Raw genomic sequence first — 18570 nt, 5'->3', positions numbered from 1 at the left:
ACTTGCTCTAAGAATAGATGATAAAAACTCTTTGGAAAAATCAGCTGGTGGCTCTATAATTAAACTCGGGGGCAGCACCAAAGCTTGCTGGAGTTCAGGGAAGTCTGGAATCAGGATACCCACCTGCAGGCCAAATAAATTGCGCCTGAATTGAGGCAGAAAGATTAGAATAGCTGGGTTTAAGATCTCAGAGGAAAGAAGACAGATGCTCATCTATGGCTTTAGATTACACACATATATAATGTGGGCTGCTTCTGCTGCTCCTGATCCACTTATCTTGTTATGCCGAGCTACCACCTGATTCTTGATCGGGCAAGGACATTTGGAAATGTAAAAGCAGGCATCAGAGGGAAAGATAGAGTTTCTAAAAACAGTGACCCATTTCAGGTCTACCAGTTGGCTGGCCACATAACAAACTTAGCCCCCAGACCCCTGCTGACTAGGGTATCCTTTGCTAAACACAGACAACACTATTGAATAAACATTTTTATCAATTTTCTCAAGCTGCCCTTGCACAATGCCTCACCAATCAGAGCTCTAAAAAACACATAGGCAGATCAATGGGCCAGCTCGAAAGGTTATTCTGATCCCCAGGGCACTCAGCAAGCGTCTGTGTCTGTTGCAGCTGCTCTCCATAATGAAATTTTAATCTTCAAAAACAGAACTGTTGCTTAGGATACACCCTGTGACATCTACCTTTTTAGGAAGCATTTCAATATGTCTGTTTCCCTATAATTCAGCAACCAAGAGTTAAGGAAAGTGAAATATAGAAGGGCCCTAACAAGCCTTGGTCCAAGGTTAGTGGCCTCCATGTGCATATCAAGTCAGTGACTGCACGGGAGAGGCGCAGCTGAGGCTGGGACTAAGCAGGGTGCCCTCTCTCCCCTCTGTTTGGACTGCTTTAAGGGGAATGGACTAGATACTTGACCCTTCTAGGCTCATATTTCCAAGGGAGAAATATATCAATCAGCTGATCAACCAATCCATTCAGGATATGCCTCCATAGGAATTACTCATCCAAACAAAGAATAAAGCTAGGGCAAAATCCTACTTGTCCATGACACCAGCATACTATTACAAAGCTCTTTCTCACGCATATAATTTGATATTCATGGAAATCCTGGCAGGAAGAAATGACTATTCCTCATTCTCAAAAGAGGGAAGTGAGGCAGCGAGAAGCTGTGATTTGTCCAAGGCCACAGAGCTAGGACATGGCAGATCACCTCTGTCCTCTATGCCCCAGCTGCTTCATGATAACATCTCCTCATGTAGAAAATGCTTCGGTCGCAGCATTTATTCCTCCTTTTTGTTCAAAATCATTCCCTGGGTGATGATCATACCAAGTGCTGGGATAAAATGGAGAAATAGACGGTTGCTGCCCTCATACAGCTTAGAGTGCAAGGAGATCACAGTACAGGTAAACGAACCATTACAACACAAAGGATAAAAAGCCTAATGGGAACTTATGGGAGCAGAGAGAAGGGGCATCTCACTGAGATTTGAAGTTGTGGTCAGTGAGACATCAGAGAATTTCTCAAAAAGAGCAACTCCTAGACCAAGTACTCCTGACTGAATGGGAATTGGCCAGGGGTGGGCCCAGAGCCTGAAGGGCCCTGAGGCACATTAAGGAAGGCAAGGGGAAGCCTTTGAGGAGTTCTCCACATGGTATGATTGGACTGAGTGTTCTCTCCAATGCATGATTGCACTGAATGTTAGGCAGCTCACACAGGTAGCAAGGAGGAGCCCTGATGTGGAGAAAGATTAAGACACAGGCAGTGTACGATGGGTCTCCTCCTCCAATCTAGCTAAAAGCAATGGAAAAATATCTCAAGTGAAGATTCACACACACACACCAAAAAAAAATTAAAGTGAAGCAGGCTGACTTAAGAGATAAGCAGGAGAAAGAATCTACATTCTGACCTATTACAGTGATTTAAAAAAATACTAGTGTTCCCAGGCTTCCATCCTCACCCACTTACCAGCAGTTAGGCAGGTTGAGAGTTATGCTGCCTTGGATATCAGCTCCAAATTGCAGGTACCCCAGACATCCCAGGCTGATGTAGAGGGTAGTGACAATGCCCATTCCCACATACAGGATGACTGGAAATTTCCGGGGATCCTTCATTTTGTTTTCAAGAGGCAGAACCTATGAGAGTAGTGAGAGAGAAGAGAAAACACAGCAAAGAGCAATATTAATAGCCAAGAAGAAAATGTAATATTTTCAGAAAAAAGTAATTTCTTTATCGTTAGAATTCCCCAAAAGCAAATCCATCCTTTATTAGACAAACAAATAAATGCAAGTTGTTTCCTCAGAAGCTCTCCTCTCAGAGCTTGAGACATAGAGCCCATAATCTCAACAGAGAAGTCCTGAGAGGTTAGGGTGGCAAGACTGGAACCCAGGACTAACACTCTGCCTCCTGCTCTGAGATCACTGTTGGCTGGGAGTTCTCTTTGTCCCTTGAATGCAGCCACCTGGCAATTAACAGACCCTTGTGTATCATGCCCACCTGGAACAGATGCTGGTGGTGGCACAGGTCAGCTGTAGTTCACCTGAGATCATAGCTTTTCTAATCTGTCTAAAGAATACAACACACAGGTCAGGGAAAATGGCCATTCTACTCCACAGAAATGATTTCCTTACCTCAAAAGGGGTAGACACCAGCAGTGACAAGTTAAACCTCCAAGTTAGAGGAAACTGCGGTGCTGGGGGTAGCATGACTTAATAGATGTTGGGTATTAAGCATCTTGAAGATATATAACAAAACCCAGGTTCTAGACTCCTATTTCAAACCACTGACCCTTGCCATCCCCTCCCTCACAGCACAGAACATTCTTTAACCTTCGCTAAAGGAAAAATGAGGTAGACTGGTTCACTTAGGAACAGGGAAGACAGCATGTATGACTGTGACAATCTTCACAATCTGCCATCAACTGCTTCTGGCATGACTGACAAGGAAAAGCAACACAATGCAATGAATACAAACTTTGACCTTGTCATTACACTGATTTGCCTCCAGTGCCTGTGGCCATGAGGCAGAGCAGGTCTGTGCCAGACACACCCCAGCAGACACCAGGAGCCAAAGCCTGGTGTTCTGAGGGGAGCAACAGCTCTGCATTTCCAACTGGCTTTCAGCAACCCCATCCTACCAGCTCAAGGGTCTCAAGCTACAATTGATCCATACACAGTAAGAGTCAGTTTCTAAGCTTTCCTTCAGCTTCCTCCTATGGAGAGTCGAAAGAGACAGAGGGCAGGGAACCCTCTCCTCCATGTCCGCCAGGCCTGGGCCTGCGGTGCACAGAGAGCGCACAGTGAGCAGTGGCACTTTACCCAGATATGCTCAACAGTCCTCAAATCCAAACTAACAGTCAAAATAGCAGTGTTCTCTCTATTGTAAAAAATAGAAACATCTTGAAGTAACAGATGATCATGATTACAGAATGACTTCATATTCAAGTCTTGGCTAATGAAATGAAGCAAAGAATAACTTCTGCGCTGTACTGTTAAGGAAAACTGATAAACTCAGTACAATGCTCCTTGAGAACCCAGGATCTCCATGCATCCTTCCACATTAACTCAACCTCTTCTTCCCCGTCCTGAGTACTTGGGCCACTTTCTCACTGCTGCAATACGGGGCCCTTCAGGCCTCTGCCCCAGCAGCAGGAAAACTACTGGTACTTGTGAATCAAGGTGAGACACAAACTGAATACTGAGAAGGAACACAGGAGAAGTTTAAAACCTCAGGAAAACCTCTACACAATCACTCAGAAAGCCTCCCCCCATAATGTTAGAGCCTTCACCCAGTCCATCAACACTACAGGGACAATTCCTCTCTATTTTGACAAAAATTTGTCATGCTCCTAGGTTTTCCCAGAAGCATACAGAACATGATTGGGAAATCAAATGGGGACAAAAATAAATTCTATGAAAGGACAAGTGCCTTCTCATTTCCTAAGCCCTTGGCCAGGGAAGCTAATAATTTTTTTCGGAGAATTCTGTACCTTTATTATGAAAAATCAAAATCAAATTAGGTACAACTGACTGGCAGACTTCTCTCTTTAGGAGAAGAATTTGGTGAAATCACAGCAATAATGAGAGGAAACTAAGCTAGGAGTGAAGGCTACTCATTCATACAAAGAAAATATGGCACACCCATGATCCAGGGCAGAGAAAGTATTCACATGTTTATTGATTTAATAATAAAATCGATATAATTAATAAAAAAAATTATTCAATGCCCATCATATGTCAGGGACTGTGTGAAGCACTTTACATATATCTCACTTAATCCTAATAATTACTAATCATTAAAATCACTTTTCAGAGGCAGACAGTGAAGGTCAGATAGATTAAGTCCTTGCACCAGGTCACACAGCTACTCTCTGGCAGGAAGACTCTACATTCCAGACCCTACATTCCTAATTGCCATGTACTGTTGCTTAGTGCACATACAGAAGATGGGTGTGCAAAAGAGATGGCTTGAATATAAACATTCTCAAATTACATACAATTTATTTTCAAAAGTTGGAGCTGAGGAACTTCAGTGGAATCCCTGAAATGCTGTTCACAAACTGGCCATTAAGTCTCAGAAGATTATTTCCAATAACATTTCCTCAGCATTGCTTAAAGCAGACCTCAAGGACACCAGAGAATCATAGTGCAGCTCTTACCATCCCGATGCCTTCAAATGCAAAAATGGCTGTGCCAAAGAACAGAGGGTAGGTCTTCCAGGGTGCCACCAAGGGAAGGCGGCTGGGGTCTGGGATCCCCTGAAAGAGAGAAAATAAAACAAAGCAAAAGCTATATAAACAGAGCTTTGAGATTTGAATCCCAACATCAGACAGGTCACACCTTTCCTAAATCCTAGATTCTCTGAAGGTAGAAAGTCTGACACCTGACAGATGATTGGGGAACATTTCGTCTGTGTATATTTTTCCCTCCAGGCTGAGAAAACCCACTTTGTTAGGGGGAAGACTAGCCCAATGTACCCTACAAAACTCAAATGTGAAAAAAAACACACTCAAATGTTGAAGCCTACATAAAAAATCACATTCTTTTCATAGGTACTCCCATCCCTAGAAATTTAATCTGAGTAGGAAGAAAAAAGCAAAGTATAGGAAAGTTGAACTAAAAACGACCTACATGTTCCCAAACAAGTGAACATTTAGTTTACTCAGATCAACTATGCCATAAATGTCACACTATTTAAAAAGTAAAATCTAAGATAACTAAGTAGCACATGAAAAACTGTTTATGAAATAATAGTAATTTTTTTTAATTTCTATATTCGCTATGATACAACTACATAAATACTTCACACAGATATGGAGGGAAGATGGTAAATTTTTAGATGCGTTCTTTTTCCTTTTTTTCTACATTTCTTTCTTTTTAAAAAAAATTCTTATGAATAAGTTTGAGTACTTGGAAAATACTGACAGGCACATGACAAGAGTATTGAAACATTTGCGGGGAAAAGAGCAAAAAGAGCATTTAAAAAATAGGCAAATAAAAACCAAGGCAACTGGCAACTGCAGGTGTAATGTAAGGATGTATAAGCAAGGAGGTGCAGACACAGAAACCTGCCAGCTCACGACTGGACAACAGTGCTCAATAATAGCATCGAAGGAGCAGAATGCAGTGGGGTAGAAGCTGCCTCACCGAAGTGCACGTTGCACTACGCACAATGCTCCAGACTTACTGCATGCAGTTGGGACTGAGATGTTATCACAACTCAGATTCCCATCCCAGCCCTTTGGTCGTGGCATCGACCACAGTCCAACTACCTACACTGGTTTATAATTAAATGTGGTATGTATGTCACTCACCTCATCTTTAATGTCCACTGCAGTGTTTCCTAGGCAGTGATTGAGATCTCTAATTACTAAGTTAAATCAAGAATTTATCTACCCTTCTCTGCTTTAACGTAATTTGCCAGAGGTGGGGCAGGGGAACGCTCTGGAAACGATCCATCGTGCATTCACAGGCCCTTCTTCCAGTCTCATAATAAAATAGGACATGGAGAGATGTTTATGCTTTAAATAGTAATTCTGCAAAAGAGTTAGCATCTGCCATTCTTTTGACTTACTAGGACAAGGAAAAAACAGTCAATACTCATTAAGTCCAATCTAAATTCACTGTCATTTCTTCAGTACCGGAAGTCCCTCCTTTTTATGACCCACTGTTTTCCTAGAAACCACATCAGTAGGTAACTGTTTGAAAATGAGGCAAAGTTCACCTGTCAAATTATCCAAATTAAAACAATTGATATATCCAGTGTTGGCTAGAATAGGAAACTTAAATACCATGGAAGGGAGTCAATATGAAATCAGTAAATAGTGCTTAGAAAAAGCAACTTGGCAATATAAAAACTTCAAAAGTGCAAACTCTTCAGCAATTGCTCTTCTGGATAAATATCTTGGAGATGTACTTATACATGCCCACAAAAAGGAAGGCGTAATAAAATGCACTGTCATAATACTGAAAAAATACTAAAAACTATAAATGACCTGACAGCCCGCTGACTGAGGACTGGTCAAATAAACTAAGGCAGCATCTAGTTTCTGAGATACTATGTAGCAATTTTAAAAAATGAGGTAAAATCAGGGTGATATGGAAAGCTCTCTGTGGCACTATTGAGGGAAACATACCAAAGTAGAAGAAAACTACATATAATAATCTTTGTAAGTACGTTTAAAAAATAACAAAAGTATATTTTTGTTTTATATATATCTGTACATACTTACATAGTGTGTAATGCGCTCTTAGGACCTAGAAGGAGACAGACAATAACACCAAGGGTGCCTGAGTGGAGGAGACTCAGGGTGAGCATGTGGTGTTCAACAAGCACTTGTGTTGTCTGCATTTTAATGAGTATTGATGAGTTATTGGGGGAATTAAAAAAATTTTTAAGAACAGTTTATTGATTTTTTTCGAGAAAGGAATAAAGAAGAAAGAAACATCAATGTTAGAGCAAAACATCGATTAGCTGCCTCCTGCATGCCCCCTAATCAAGCCCACAACCCGGGCATGTGCCCTGACCAGGAATGGAACCAGCAACCTCTCGGTGAAGGGGACGATGCCCAACCAACTGAGCCACACCGGCCAGGGAAGGGGAATTAAATTTAAATACTTTTGAAAAAGTTATGCTTTTATTCCCCTGCTGTCACTCTTTTCCTTTTCTCAAGTTTTGGCAAAATGCAATGTATTGCCCACAAACAGCCACAGTGTTTAAGGGCACATTTTTCTCAGCATGATGGGCTACCCATCTATATACAGATGTCCTCTTGTGTATTACCCTGCCCACAAGGGCTGTGCGAGGAGGAACAATTACTGGATTTATAATTTTGACAAATAAATATAAAACTGGAGTGGTAAGGAATTATGTTATTTAATAACATAATTTGGTTTTTATTTTTCTCTTAATATTTTTCTCTATTTTCCAATCTTACAAAATGATCCATGTAGTAACTATCTAATTAGGGAAAAGTTTAAATCAGTGATCTCAAGGGGAGTGACTTTACTCCTCCCCTCCCTGATGTTGGGCAATATCTGGAGATATTTTTGTTGTCACAGCTGGGGAGGTGGGGTTGCTAGTAGCACCTAGCAGGTAGAGACGAGGGAGGCTGCTAAATGTCCCATAAGACACAGGACAGCCCCCCATGACAAAAAGTTATCTGGCCCAAAATGACAATAGTGCTGCAGTTGAGAACCCCTAATCTAATGTAAACATATCACACATAAGTAACATATCCCTATTGATGCTCCACTTACTTTGTTTGTTTGTTTCTTTGATTAGTTAATAGGTGGAAGGAGAGAGCCTGAGCTCATACCTGAACAATGAACTGGTAGATCATGAACAGGCTGACAAGCATGGTGATGTTGGCCAATAGGGAGAAGATGGACAGGACTCGAAGGTTCCTAACGAAAACCAGCAGCACCAGGAATGGCAGGAAGGTGAGCATGTAGAGTCTCGAGTCCATGGTGGGCATCAGAATCACCGTCTCATTGTTGTGGCAGTTGTTGGTGGTTCCATTGGCTGCTTCTATCACCTAGAATGAGGGGAAGACAAGGAACAGAAAAAGCCTTTCAAGTGACAAAAGCCTGATTAACGGTTCAGTGTGTGAAAAAGGCCATACAGAAGTCTGTGGTTGGTGAACTATCTTTGGAAATCTTCATAATTATCATAACTGGGTTTGATCATATCTTAACAAAAGATAGGAAGACGCACAAGGCATTTTGAGTTTCTTGATACCCTAGGTCGTTATATGAAATAAAACAAAAGACGCTGTTCTATGTAAAGAATCTTAATTCTTTTGTTGATCAAAACTGGTTTTAATAAAAAGAAATGGTTTTTAAAAAATCCTGAACAGAAAGTTCACTTATCTCTTGCCATTCTCTCCCCCCACCCCCTCTCTATCCGTCTTCCTCTCCCAGCCCTACCTGTTTAAAGTTGTCAGCCAGAAAAACAAAATAGACACAGCAGAACCCCAGCTGCGTGACAATCAGGAAGAAGTCCACAGTGTGCCTGAAGGTGGAGAAGGAAGAAATACGAAGATCATGATAAAAAGCAAGACTCCCTGAGAGACGTTTGAACACACTTTTGCCCCAGTCATCACAGACCCTTCCGATCAGGTGACAAGGATGAGTGCGCCTGGTGAAAAGAGACACTACGCTAAATGCCGCCAGTCTAGAGCTTTGGAGGAAGGTGAAGCAGGCGCTGCTTTGTGTGGTTTCCAAGGTCCCCTTCCTGGCTTCTTGTTGGGATTGCTGCACAAGGCCAGGCGAGCCTGAGACTGGAGTGGCCTAGCAGAACACATCAGGACCACTGCCAGCCCTTGGCCTCCCCTCCCATTGGCCCACCTGTCCCCTCTCATACCATTTGTTCTACAGTGACAGGGAATCCTTAACGTAACAGCCAGGAAGTGTGGACCCCTTCACTCTCTGTCTATAACTTGAATCCAAGAACCAATCTACTCTCACATAAGTACACAGAAATAGATGTAACCAACAGACTGCTGGTTGAATCACTGTTACAACAACAGCTGGTAACAACTCAAAGGGTCGTCAAAAGAAAAAGGGTTAAATTATAGACCATTCTTAAATGGAACAGTATACAGCAGGTAAAAAGCATGTTAAATCTATATGGGCTGACAGAGAAATGACTAACACCCTTTAAGGGAAAAAATAAGTTTCCAAAGATGTTTGAGAACATGTACATGTTTGTATATATACAGATATTCCAAAAGATACCCATGCAACTGTGACCAGTATATATACCTTCACTTTTCACTTTATGTCCTTTTATCTTGTTCAAAATTTTTTTTTTTTTAATTTTGTTAAAGCAAGGAAGGAAGGGAGTAAGAGGGTGAGTAAGGAAGGGGGCAGGATGAGCCATGGGAAGAGAGGGGAAGAGGGCAATAAACAGAGAAGAAAGAAAAGAAAGAAGAGAAAGGAAGGAAGGAAGGAAGGAAGGAAGGAAGGGAGGGAGGGAGGGAGGGAGGGAGGGAGGGAGGGAGGAAGGGAGGGAGAAAGAAAGAGAGAAGGAGAGGGAAAGAGGTGTGGAGGGAGGGAAGGAAGGAGGGAAGAATTAATCAACAACCAACCAATCAACCAACAGTGGTCACTTGGCAATCTGGGTTCTCCCAAACACAGAAAATGATTCTGCTGAAAGAATTACATAAACCTGCATCACAGGAGGAAGTTAATAATGAATGCGTGAAGGTGAAAGTCTCCCTATAATCACAAAAAGGAGTTTTTCTGAAGAATATAGTTTTAATGTGGTTCAATTTTTTTTTAAAGGACTCAGTCCTTGATGGTATCAATTCTCTACATCTAAATGCACCGTTTCCTCAAACAGAAAACAAAAAGTAGGATATTTCCCTTCAGGCATCTGACAAATTACCATAAGGAAACATTTCCAAAATACTCCCCACCTCCTGAAATGTCTCTTTCCTTCATAAATCCATTTGTTCTAGGTGACCTCACCAGGTCACCTCACCAGGTCACCTCACCTCCTCCTTGAAGCCTTTCTTCTCCTGCCCAGTGCCCTGCCCTTAAAGCACCTACCATGTACACTTCTCATCTGGCACAGTGGACAAGAGAATCTGGAAAGCCTCTCCCCTCTGAGTGCCTAGGATGTATTTATAGCTCAGGACACTCTTCCTGCTGGTTTATACTTATTCCTGATCTCTTGGGCACAAGCTTCTCACGCACCTTGTTCCTTAGAAAAACTGTAAGCCCCTGGAGTGCCGGGACCACATAGTTTACCTCAGAGAATCCCCCTACCTACACCTAGAATTGTTTTGTACCATTTACGAGAGAGCACTTATATATATTTGTTGAATAATGAGAAAATGAATTAATATAATCCCTGCTCATAGACTGTCAAAGCTGGAACAACCTATAAAGCTCTTTAAGACCAGGACCCTTGTTTTACCAATGAGCAAAGTGAGGCGCAGAGAAGGGAGGGTTCACACAGCCCAAGGTCACAGAGATTACCTCTAAAAGGCTGAACTGGAACTCAAGCTCCTGACCCAAATAATGGTCTTTCTACTACCGTCTCCTACCTCTCACACCCATATCTGAAGGCCTTACCACTGGGCAGCCACACCCACAATAAGAGAGGAAATCCGTTACCTTCCCCAGTGTGCATGGTTCCGGAGCCAGGAGATAGGGCTGGATTCCAGTCCATACATCACTGTCTCCCCATAGTCCACAAAAGGCTTGTTCAGTCTGGGAGGAGGCAGGGAGAGCGGAGGGCAGAGTGTGTGAGTTAGACAATGACAGAACAAATGCAGCCCCTTGAGACGTAGGCCAGTTTCCCATTTTTCACCCTGGAGATATTACTGAGTCCTGGGCCAAATACTTTCAAGGATCAGAAGTAGCAAGTCAATGGAACAGTTACTTTCATTATAATTAACAACCATCTGGCAAAATCATTTCAATGGGTAAATATAAAATTATAATTTACTTCTGTCCATTGCATATAAGTAAATTTAACAGATGACACATGATGAAAAAGAGGACACAAAAATAACAGGGCAATGTTAATCAGCTAGCATAAAAAATTTAGAGTGATCTGTGTAAGTGCTCACTTTCAGGTAATGAGACCTAAAAGGACAATCTGTCACTCAAGAGGCAGCTCATGCCCTGGCCAGTTTGGCTCGGTGAATAGAGCATCAGCCTTTGGACTGAAGGGTCGGGTTCGATTCTGGTCAAGAGCACATGCTAGGGTTGCGGGCTTGATCCCCAGTGGGGTGCATGCAGGAGGTGGCCAATCAATGATTTCCTCTCATCACTGATGTTTCTATCTCTCTCTCCCTCTCCCTTCCTCTCTGAAACCAATAAAAATATATTTAAAAGAAAAAAAAAAAAGGCAACTCAGAAGGCTCTCACCTGTGGCAGAAGTGGTGAGCACATTTCACCAGGATACCCATGCAGTGCACGGCCACGATGCCTATCACCAGCAGGCTAAGGGGACCCATCTGGGGCCAAGTGTTGCGGGCAAGAGAGGGAGAGACAAGCAGAGACAATTAGGAGTGAGCCAACAGAGACTGGATTTGCAAATGATCACAACGCTACTCTACTAAGGTACTTTTCAATGACAGAAGTTCTGACACAGCACTGGAAACAGAAATGTGAGCATGGAGATTAGCTCAGTGAGATGAACATCATCAGAAAGTTAGCATGCCTTCCAGAGAATTAATCTTGTGGAGAATGACACAAGATAAGGCGGTTTCAAGACTGTGGCCAATCAGCAAAACAGAAGGCTCCTGTGACTGTTCGGGGGGGGGGGGGGGGGGGAAGAGATGGGTGTAGGAGTGTGGGAGGAAGGTGAAAGTTCTTTTAAGAGCAGTATCAGATCAAGAAAGGATAGCCTTTAGCTAAGGACAACCTACATCTCTGAGCTATCTCCAACTCTAACAAAAACCAGAATGTCTTTGGACACTCAGTCTATAGGGAGTGAATCATAAAAGAAAAATATTCTCAGAGTTGGCCATCTAGAGATGGAGTATAGAAGAACTGTGTAGAAAATGGACAGACTTCTGTTACTAATTCATTAGTTAACATTATTGATAAAAACTGACTGAGACATTTTAAGTACATCCTTCTCACCAGAAAGTAAGCTCCCTGAGGGCAGGAATCTTTGTCTGTTTTATTCACTGATAGCATCCTAAGAGCCTAGAACAGTGCCTGGCACACTAAAGGCCCTCAATAAATATCTTTAGATAAATGGACATCTGAATTTTGTTTTTTCTCAGCTGATATTTTTTAAAGCTTCCCATTACAATGTTTTAAATAAAGTAAAAATATTTTTTAAAGATCCATTATATTCTAAGATTGTCATGAAACTTCCCTCCACCGATGCAGACCCTTACCAAGATGCCTGCATTTTTCACTGCCAGGGGAAGCCCCAGGAGTCCTGTGCCAATGTTGCCTTTTAACAGGTGGATCAAGGTCTGGAACCATCTGAAGTGGGAAGAAGGTAGACAAGCACATGTTAACAACAAGAGCTAACATTTATTAGGCATTTAGCACTGTGTTAAGTGCCTTCATATAGTATTACCTCATTCAATTCCCACAACAACCCTATGAGACATATTTTAACTTCATTTTATGGTTGAGGAAATACCTTGCCCAAGGTCACACACCTGGTAAATAATTGAACCAGGTTTCACACTCAGGGAGCGTGATCCCCAAGCGGACTCTCCTAGCCACTGGGCTATAAGGTCCACTCTCTGTGGCATCTCTGAGAATCCTCTTTCTTGGAGATTAGACCAGAGGGATGGTAGGGATCTCTCTAGGCACTGTATCCTTTCCTAGTGTATCTGGGCCTGGTTTTCACCACAGACCTGTCCACTGTAAAGAATCAGAACCCACACTGTAACAGGATGACAAGCTTAACTGTGAAGGACAGACACTAGTATCGGAGAACAGAAAAAATAAAAAAAGAGAAGCCCAAAACCCTTAACAGAAAGTTTTATGGAGGGAATTTTCATGCTTAAATGAATTTTCCTTGTGCATGTATTAAAGTTTTTCTCCTGTTTAAAAAAAAAAATTGTCCTGGCCCACGAAACAGTGGTTAGAGCATTGCCCTATGAACCAGAGGGTCTCAGGTTCAATTTCCAGTCAAGGGCACATACCTGAGGTGCAGGTTTGATCCCCCACCCCAGTCGGGGGCATGTGCAGGAGATAGCTAATCAATGTCTCTGTCTCTCTCTCTCCCTCCCTTCCTCCTTCCTTCCAATCTCTCTAAAAATCAACGGAAAAAATATCCTCGGGTGAGAATTAATAAAACAAAACAAAAAGTTTATGGAAAGTGAACAGAGTAAAAGTCATGCAGTACCTCAACAGGCCAGAAGTCCCTGGCATACTTTACTTTAAAAAACAAACAAATAAAGATAGTCAAATGCCATAGAGACGTGGTCAGCAAACCGAGGCTCGCGAGCCACATGCGGCTCTTTGGCCCCTTGAGTGTGGCTCTTCCACAAAATACCACATGCGGGCACGCATGTACAGTGCGATTGAAACTTCGTGGCCCATGCGCAGAAGTCGGTATTCTGTGGAAGAGCCACACTCAAGGGGTCAAAGAGCCACATGTGGCTCGCGAGCTACGGTTTGCTGACCACTGCCATAGAGCAACGGTTGCCAACCGGTGGTCTGTGGACCACTAGTGGTCCGTGAGGTCCGAAAGGTTGGCGACCTCTGGTTTAAGGGAACCTTTGGAGCAGTAGTCACCAATCAGTGGTCCACGGACCACTGGTGGTCGGTGAGGTCCGAAAGGTTGGTGACCGCTGCCATAGAGTCCTAGGGTTGGAGAAGCCCTCTTTTGTCACCTAGTTTATCCTTCTGCCTTGAGGGCAGTTTTTCCTCACCTATTATACAGACTGTTCCCCTTAAGGTGCAATTGTAAAACCTCTTACATCCTCATTTATCTTTTCACTCAGCAAATTGCTATCATGTGTAAAACACTGTGTTAATACAGTGATGGAAATAAGAATCAGATATGGATCTCAGTCTCTAGAAACTAATAATGTCTCAAGGTAGAAAGATCCCGATCTGAAGAAGAGCCAGGAACAATGCCCAGGGAGGGGAGGCAGGTGAGGTCTCAGAAGGGAGAGACCTGAGCAGAGTCCAGCAAGACAGGCAGGGTCTGTACGTGCCAATAAGAAAGGCCTGGGAACACGAGCCTAGAGAGAAGCACAGGGCACCAACATGAAAGGATGCCTTGGTTCTGAGGCCCCTCAGGTCGGGGTGAGGATGGGCAAGGGATTTCTACAAATCCCTTTTTGACGCTTTCCCTAGGGAATGGGAACTCGTCAAAGGATTGACAGCAGAGGCCTCATCTTCAGCATTTTCTATTCTTCTGTTACTTCCAGAAGGACCAGGTCATATATGGTATGGCTTTCACCCAAATCACAGACTCACTCAAGATTTAGCCCCTGGCACTGTCTTAAAACTCTTCTGTACAAATAACCTAAATCCCTCCTAAATGCTGCTTACACACATGTCTTCAAATGTGCAATTCAGGAGAAACAGAAAGCAAACAACACGTTATTTGACCATATTAGACTGATCTTTACCCTCCAGAAAGGAAATTTTATTTTTTGTAACCTTTCTCCTCCTACCTCCAGGAAGAAAACCTCTCCAATGTCCTACTGTCCCCTAGCTTTTCAGGAAAAACCAAGGATCCTGCTTCGAGTCTAAAAACAAGAGGCTGAGTGCTCTTCTGGGCGATTGTGCGGAAACAGCTTAAGGACCAGACTGCAAGGTTCCAGGAGTGACTCTACCATCAACAGCCAGTTACCAGGAGATTATGGACAGGATGATGGGCCAATCAAATTTCTATCTTGACAAAATAACCACCTGCCTCCCAGAGCCCTCCCCTAAATGACTAAGCTGGGTTTTATGGGAGATCAGGTCCCTCTAGCCCTGGCTCTGCCACTAACTCCATATGACAATTCCCTTCTCCTTCTCCTAGCCTGTTTCCTCGTCTGTAGAGTGAGGAGACTGGACTAGGACAACACACTCTCCAAGGTCCCTTCAGCTGTGAAACACCAGGATTCGAAGCAACTGACCAAAATTACTCATTACTCAATGACCCCAAGCTGGGATTACTCAAAACCATATCACAAAATCAACTGTAGGGGCTGCAAAGCCTTAACTATGGGGGTGGGGCGACAAGGAGGCAAATAACATCTTAATAAGCCTTACAAATCTTTATGGTTCTGTTTATGCTCCAAATCAGTAGTTCTTATACTTTTTGGTCTCAGGATCCCTTAATATACTTATAAACTATTGAAGATCACAAATAGCTTTTGCTTAATTGGATTATGTCTGCTGGTATCTACTATATTACAAATTAAAGCCAAGAAATTATACTACTTATCAAATTAAAATAACAATAAATCTATTACATGTTAATATAAAAAAATACAGATTTTTAATGAAAAGTAACTATTTTCCAAAAAATACAATGTGAGAAATCTCTTTCATGTCTTGCTTAATAGAAGATAGCTGGATTATCTACTTCTGCATTCACTCTGCTGCAATATGTTTTGGGGGGTTTTTTTGGTTGAAGTATACAGAAAGTCTATCCTCACACAGACATGTAGTTGGAAAATGAAGGAGTATTTTAATTACCTCTTCAGAAAATTGTGGCGATTTTTCTTTGATACTACACCACAACTCAACATGTGGTCATTTCTTGGAAGTTGTAAGTGGAATCTGAACTTTTCATCCTCTATTGCATTAAAACCCACTGGTGATTTCGCTCTTTGAATGATCTTTTACCTATGCAAAATGTTCTAACATCACACTTCGGTCATTTGGAAGATACTGGTTCTCTGGGTTATACAGACCTTTCAAATGCTGACATATTACCTTATATAATGTTTAAAAAAATCACATGTATTAATATCATCACTGATCTCATCAGAAAATCTTTAAGTAGAGAGAAACTGTCCAGGTCATAGTGTTGGAGACAAGTTTTTTTCTAATTTTGAAAGCTCAAATTTTATTGTGGGCAACAAATACTACTGACTGTTTTTCTTGAGGTGACAGTCTCCTTGAGATGGGACTGTGATACTTGCCATCACTTACAGATGGGCTTTTGGATCACCTACCTTGTATCACAATATGAGGGCAGGATGCCCCTCAGAACAAAGTATACCCCAGAAAATGTCCCAATAAAAAACCCAAGGAAAGTATCTCCTGATTTGCTCAATTTCCAATAATCAAGGGTAAATAATGTGAGGTTGATTACCAGCTATAACCCAATGTGAATAAAAGAGATATTCAGAATAGCTAACAGGCATGCATTAGCTTCAATACATATAAAACCTATCAGCTACCATCCTGAAGTGGCTAGCTAGTTGGTGTTGAACGTCAGAGACATCCCTTTAAAAATGAAAATCTAGACCATCTGGCAAGCATTGCATGGACAACAATTGAGCACAAGGAGCAAAAACTGGAAGGGAAACTATAGAGAGAGAAGCTTGGAAGAAATATTTCACAATAATGAGTGTGATCTCTGAAGGGAAGCTATCACATGTCATTGGCTGCATTTGGAGCTCTTCTGCCTGGGGGAAGCCAACTGGGTGGAAAAGGTTAGGGAGAAAGAGAACAATGGTCTTCACTGCTCCAAGTTGTGCTCTAAGTATCTTTTCCATCACCTAACAATGTGAAGAGAGAGAGAGAGAGAGAGAGAGAGAGAGAGAGAGAGAGAGAGAGAGAGAATGGGAATGTATTACATTAAAGAAGCTGTAGAAACTGAAGCTTCCTGAGCTGAAATCAGCTAGTGATGGAGATCCTCTAGTTCTATCCAGTTCGCTGCGGAAAGAGCCCTACACCAGGAAAGACTGCAGCCAGAGGGCTTCACTAGTAATGGCTTCCGAGAGAAACTTCTATGGTCTCCTTGGGCAGTCACAGGAGATAGAATAAATCTAGGATACAAAGGCTGCCTCAGTAAGTCATACTTAATCCACAAAGGAACACAAAAAGGGTGATGGCTAAGCTTGAGGATAAACGGAAGGCGGCAAAAGATGGGATGCTGGGATCCCAAGAAAATGTCAGGGGTCTGCTGAGGTTGAGGATCTAGTTGGAGAATTTAATGAAATAGATGCTCCTCTGAATTTTCTAATTGGAGTGGAGAACACCAAAAAGTGAGCATAGCTTCACAGTGAGGTCCTCAATTTTATCTTACATTTGGGGGAACTGAGGCCCAAAGAGGACCAAACTCAGCCCAGATGAGATGGGATTCAGTTTCCAAGGATGAAACCTAAGCCCTTCTTAGAAATGAAAAGCAGATCTCCTCTTCTCTACAAACCCCTTGATTTTTTTTAAGTGCAGGAGAAGTTATTCTTCCCTTTTCCTACTTCTTCAGCCAGATGAATTGGCTGTTTGGTGACAGGGACAGAAGTCTGGAGGAGACTTTGCAAAGGAGGCTTCCAATTGGGCTCGGAGGTACTTGAGGTTCTAGCACAGAAGACCCATAGTTCTAAATTAAGAGAATGTTCTTTCTACAAATTTTTCTTATGTTTATGCTCTTAGTCTTCTAGGACCAATACAGCTGTAATGAACAAAGAATAAGAAATAGACTACAGAGTGACAGTTAACTGCCCAACTTCTTATTTTCATCTATAAAGTGGGGGAACTGGTAAGATGGGAAGCAAAAATAACTCCAAGGGAGACTATATTACTGATACAGAACTGAGGGCCGTGAATCTCCCCCAGGAAGATAGAAGGAACAGTTACTTACGTTGTGCTGCTGCTTTCCCCAAAGCGCTGGTAGGAGCCTGAGGAAGAGAAGTTGTTCAGACCTTCAGATGGGCTCTCATCCGGACTCACGTCAGTGGAGCTGTAGTCAGCATAGTCCTCATTCCGAAGTCTCTGTGTGGACATGGTAGCTGTGGGGACAGAGTCAGTGCTAAGACCTCCAGTGGCTGGGGTCTTTAGCTCCATGCCTGGGGTGGGCTCTGGGGCAGAAGCAGCCATCGTCATAGTAGCTCAATGCGGCTGCACTATATATTAAGTGCAATGCAAGTGCTTGTACTTATGAAAATGAAAAAGGTGCAAAGTTCACATGGGGAGGCTGAGCTGACTCAGCTTTTACCTCTCAACCTTCCCAGTTGGTGCCACACTCCTGTTTCTAAATTTGTCGCAGCACACCTGGACGGCAGAGGTGAGGCATACTTGGGAGAGGTAGGGGAAGGGGCAAACAGATTCCAGGAAGCCTTCCCTATTCCTTGGGTCCAGATGAACCATCCTTTCCTTTGAGCTAATTTCTTGGACCTTGAACAACAGTTAAATTGTATCTATTTCCATCTTCCCCAAGAGCAAGCTCTCAGAGGACAGGAACCTGAATATTCTTAACTGTATTCTATTTTTCCTCTGCATTCATTAGAGAAAGAACCTTGCTGCCTTCAAAAAATGCCCTCCAGATCATCCAGTTCTGCTCAAACTCACCAGATCCCAGAGCCACAAATGACTTTCTCTTTCTCTTTGCCACGACCTTTGGCATATCCTATACTCTTTGGAGGTCATCAGTGACTCTCATCCCCTGAACCTAGGCC

General features: G+C 42.6%; 1 protein-coding gene across 1 annotated transcript in view; it reads right to left on the bottom strand.

Annotated features, from left to right (window-relative positions):
* The window catches only part of LOC308519099 (proton-coupled amino acid transporter 1), a 47585-nt gene extending 29671 nt beyond the window's left edge, over nucleotides 1-17914 (bottom strand). Inside the window, exons 1-8 of the mRNA XM_081091055.1 lie at nucleotides 17757-17914; nucleotides 12376-12466; nucleotides 11393-11481; nucleotides 10634-10729; nucleotides 8438-8522; nucleotides 7828-8046; nucleotides 4669-4767; nucleotides 1980-2146 (exon numbers count right to left, since the gene is read on the bottom strand). Of these exons, the coding sequence (XP_080947181.1) occupies nucleotides 1980-2146; nucleotides 4669-4767; nucleotides 7828-8046; nucleotides 8438-8522; nucleotides 10634-10729; nucleotides 11393-11481; nucleotides 12376-12466; nucleotides 17757-17899 (989 nt within the window). The 5' untranslated portion in view covers nucleotides 17900-17914. The remainder of the gene's footprint in view (nucleotides 1-1979; nucleotides 2147-4668; nucleotides 4768-7827; nucleotides 8047-8437; nucleotides 8523-10633; nucleotides 10730-11392; nucleotides 11482-12375; nucleotides 12467-17756) is intronic.
* Nucleotides 17915-18570: the final 656 nt, after the last annotated feature.

This window comes from Myotis nattereri (assembly GCF_964212035.1).
Source record: "Myotis nattereri genome assembly, chromosome: 5".
Taxonomy (NCBI): Eukaryota; Metazoa; Chordata; class Mammalia; order Chiroptera; family Vespertilionidae; genus Myotis; species Myotis nattereri.
This window is presented reverse-complemented; position numbering and strand designations above follow the sequence as displayed.